This window comes from Oratosquilla oratoria, chromosome 7, assembly GCF_046742065.1.
Source record: "Oratosquilla oratoria isolate Oo_2021 chromosome 7, ASM4674206v1, whole genome shotgun sequence".
Lineage (NCBI taxonomy): Eukaryota > Metazoa > Arthropoda > Malacostraca > Stomatopoda > Squillidae > Oratosquilla > Oratosquilla oratoria.
Window position 1 is genome coordinate 72,271,561 of NC_134783.1, and position 4,006 is coordinate 72,275,566.

A 4,006-nucleotide genomic window follows, 5' to 3' on the forward strand; every position below is an offset into this window, starting at 1 on the left:
CCTGAAGCTACCATTCTTTTCCACGGTCAACGCTCCCTCCTGGTTTCGCCGGGCGGAGATCAAGTTCCGCCTGCGGAAAACCAGTGTACCCCAAACAAAGGCAGACTACGTTCTCGAGGCGATCCCCGAGGATGTGTTCCCGCTTATCTCCCAGTGGCTCGATCAACACGAGAACGTCACCCAGTATAATGCTCTGAAGCAGTACCTGGTTCAGGAATTCACGCCGTTAGCGAACTCCAGAGCCGCAGAAATCCTCCAAATCCCAACAGCCGCTGGGGGACAATAAACGAAGTACAACATACCTAAAGATGCTGTCTATCACCCGCCTCCCACCCACAGACAATAGAACCAGCATGAGCATCGATATGCTCCATCAAATGTGATTCCTGCGCCTCCCAACGCCCGTCTGATCCGTCCTTGGCAACGCTGAGAACATGACCATCGACTAGGTTTCACGGATGATGAACCATCTCGTCGACACCCACGTCGCCGTAGCATGGGGCCAGGATATCTATGCTGTTAAGACGTCAAGGACGAAATCACCACCACAGTAGCATCACCAGCCAACAGGTGCCAACAATACCACCGCCCCTCTACACTTGTGCTACCACCACACAAGATTCGGCGCCTTCGCCAAGAAATGGCAACCAGGATGTACCTGAAAAACAACAACTAATAGGGCCACCGTCCATTACGGTAGCCTCTACAGGTGCGACGGGCATCTACATCAACGACAAGTCTTCTAAACGTCATTTCCTTGTAGACACCAGCGCTTGCAGGTCCATATTTCCTGCATACACTGTAAAATGCCGGTTCCCCAAGAACGTTGGCATTAGGCTCGTCGCCGCTAAAGGCACTATCATAGCCACCTACGGATGGAAACTCCTGCATCTCACCTTCGGGAGTCGCCACTACTTCTGGAACTTCATCCTGGAAAAGGTCAGGATGTTTTTCCTCGGTGCTGACTTTTTCGCTCTTACAGGTCGACGTCGCCAACAGCCGCCTAGTCTGCGCATGCGCACCCGCCTCGACGCCCCTGCAAATCGCGCCACAGTCAACCACTATCAACGCTAGAATGACCTACAACCACCTGCTCACAGATATCCCCGATGTCTTCAAGTCTGATCTGCGACAGACACTATAGACGCCAGCTAAGCATAGCGTGTACCATTACATCAAGGCGTCTGGGCCTCCGTCATTTGCCAAATACCGCCGCGTACCGCCCGAGAAGCTCATCGTCGCCAAGAAAACCTTCCATCAGATGGAGAGACTAGGCGTCTGCCAAAAGGCCTCCAGCCCTTGGTTTTCCACTCTCCGCCTCGCCAAGAAGAACGAAGGTTACTGGTGCCCCTGTGGAGACTACCGGCAGCTCAACATGACAACGGAACGTGACCACCATCAACTCCCCAAACATCACCGATGTCATCACATACCTCAACGGTGCCAAGATTTTTCGACATGGACCTCCTGAAGGGCTACTACCAAGTTCCGGTACATACAGATTACATCCCGAAGACAGCCATTACCACTGCCTTCGGAACGTACACCATAGGCCTGGAGGAATTTATTGGGATGGCCTACCGAAGATGGTTAATTTTAACTCTCCAATGGCACAAATACACCTCTCGGTTTCTTCAGCAAGAAAGTCTCCAAGGCCGACTCAACTACAGCACCTTTGACAGAGAGCTCCTCGCCATCCACCACGCCGTCCGCCATTTCCGCCACTTCCTCGAAGGCTTCTCATTTATCATCAAAACCGACCATCAACCTTTGGTGCATGCTTTCACGAAACAACAGGACGTCTGGTCTGCCAGACAGCGCCACCACCTTTCCGCCATCACCGAGTTTAATTGCACCATCAGGCACGTCCCCGGTACAAAGGGCATTGTCATCGACGTCCTTTCCCGAATAGGCATCGACGCAGTTCAACTCGGCCTCCACTACAAAGCTATCGCCAGAGAGCAACAGGAGGATACTGAAACACTTGCCTATAGGGCATCCATTACATCCCTTAAGTGGCAAAACGTTCCCTTCCAGGACAAGCACACCATCCTCTGTGACATCAGTACCGGCCGCCCACAACCCCTCATCCAAGCCGCCTTCCGACATCAAGTGTTCAACTTAATACACGGCCCGTCTCACCCTTCAGGGCGCGTCACTGAAAAGCTCCTGAAGAAGAAATTCATCAGGCATGGGATCTCCAAAGACGCAAAGGAGTGGGCCAGATCCTGTATTGCCTGGCAGCAAAGCAAAATTCATCGTCACACTGAATCAGGCATAGAATCATTTCATTAGCTCCGACATTGCTTCACACATATCAATGTCGACGACGTTGCATCGCACATATTCATGTCGACGTCGTCGGTCCACTCCTCTGTCGGATGACCATCGCTACCTCTTCACCACTATTAATAGATCAATCCGCTGGTTGGAGGCCATCCCCATGAAGGATATTACCGCCTCGTCCTGCACTACAGCCTTCCTCAGTGGATGTATCTGCAGATTTGGCCTCCCGGAGCACGTCACCTCCTACCGAGGAACTTGCTTCATATCGCGGCTGTGGCAGTCCCTCGCTGAACCCCTGGGTACTACAGCCCACCACACTACCTCCTACAACCCTGCAGCCAACGGCATGCTCGAACGAGGCCGCCGCTCACTCAAAGCATCTCTTATAGCACGTTGCAACAATGGCTCCTGGCTACCCCAACTACCATGGATACTCCTTGGCCTCCAGATAGCTATCAAGGACGATCTCAGCGTATTTCCAACAGGAATAGTTCTCGGCCAACCCCTCGTCATGCCCGCAGAATTCTTCCTTCCACAGGATTCTCCCGCGAGCCTGTAGAAGCTGCGACGCACTGTCGACAAACTCGCCCCCATGCGTGCCGACACAGCACAGGGAGGTCAAGGAATACCCCCCAAAACATCTCCACACCTCGACGGACGTTTGCACACCATCACTCACCCGTCCCTACACTGGCCCCCAAATTGTCTTTGAATGGAAGGACAAGACCTTCCGCATCTCTCTCTCTCCGGCAGACTAGAATGGGTCTCCATCGATCACCTTAAACCGGCACACCACGACATTCTACCCACCAAATTCTCACTAGTAGGACGCCCTCTGAAGCCAAGGTAAATTTAAGAGGAGAATATTGTATAAACCACGATAACCACGTGGCATGGAACACGCGTTGTCACCCACGTGGCTAGACCTGACGCATCTATGACAGTGCGACTCTGCTTGACCCGACCTAAACTAATCCAGTGAAATAATGTAATTACGCACCACGGGTGACTACCCACGTGCTATATATATCGGCTCCTGGTTGCATGTAAAATCAATACAGTTACACCTTAATGATAAAGGAGACGAACTCGCCAAACATTTTTCTCTTTTTACAGTAGCATCGTTGCTACACTATTCACATGAAGGCCGGACTGTGCACAAAATGGTGTCTCGATCCATCGATTCCCTCTTTGGCTCTTCAATTATCTTACTTCTGAATAAAACCATTTTGCATTAGCAAGGGATTTTCTCCCCGTCTTCTCTCTTTTCTATCTCAAGCAAGGAAAGGAGGGGCGGGGGAGGAAGGTGGTTGGAGGAGTGGATGTGTGTGGATGACATTTTGACGCAGCCCGAAAAAATCTCTCCCCGTCTTCTTTATTTTCCGTGGTGTGTGTTGAGGGCGGGGGGGGGGGGGGGTTCGCCGAAGTGAAGCGGCCTTGCTGTAGATGTGCTGTGTCTTACTGCATTACTTCTGACCCGGATAGTGGGTAGGAGATAGAGATGACCCTCCATCCATGAAGAGGTAAGATGAGAGTGAAGAAAGGGTTGTGGATGGGTGCGTGCCTTTGAATTGGCTACCTTCTTCTAAGGGTAAAGAAGCCCTTGGTATGCAGATAGATAGCATTAGTAAGACAAAATCTGCAATCTACATCGCTGCACTTGATGCGTGAAACTATTTAGTACAAATCAATTAATCAACTAATACGATTAAGCGAAATA

General features: G+C 51.3%; 1 protein-coding gene across 1 annotated transcript; it reads left to right on the forward strand.

Annotated features, from left to right (window-relative positions):
* The first annotated feature begins 2,320 nt into the window (after nucleotides 1-2,320).
* LOC143026857 (uncharacterized) lies at nucleotides 2,321-2,845 on the forward strand. Its single transcript, XM_076187637.1, has one exon. It carries the CDS (start codon nucleotides 2,321-2,323, stop codon nucleotides 2,843-2,845), a length of 525 nt encoding a protein of 174 aa, XP_076043752.1.
* Nucleotides 2,846-4,006: the final 1,161 nt, after the last annotated feature.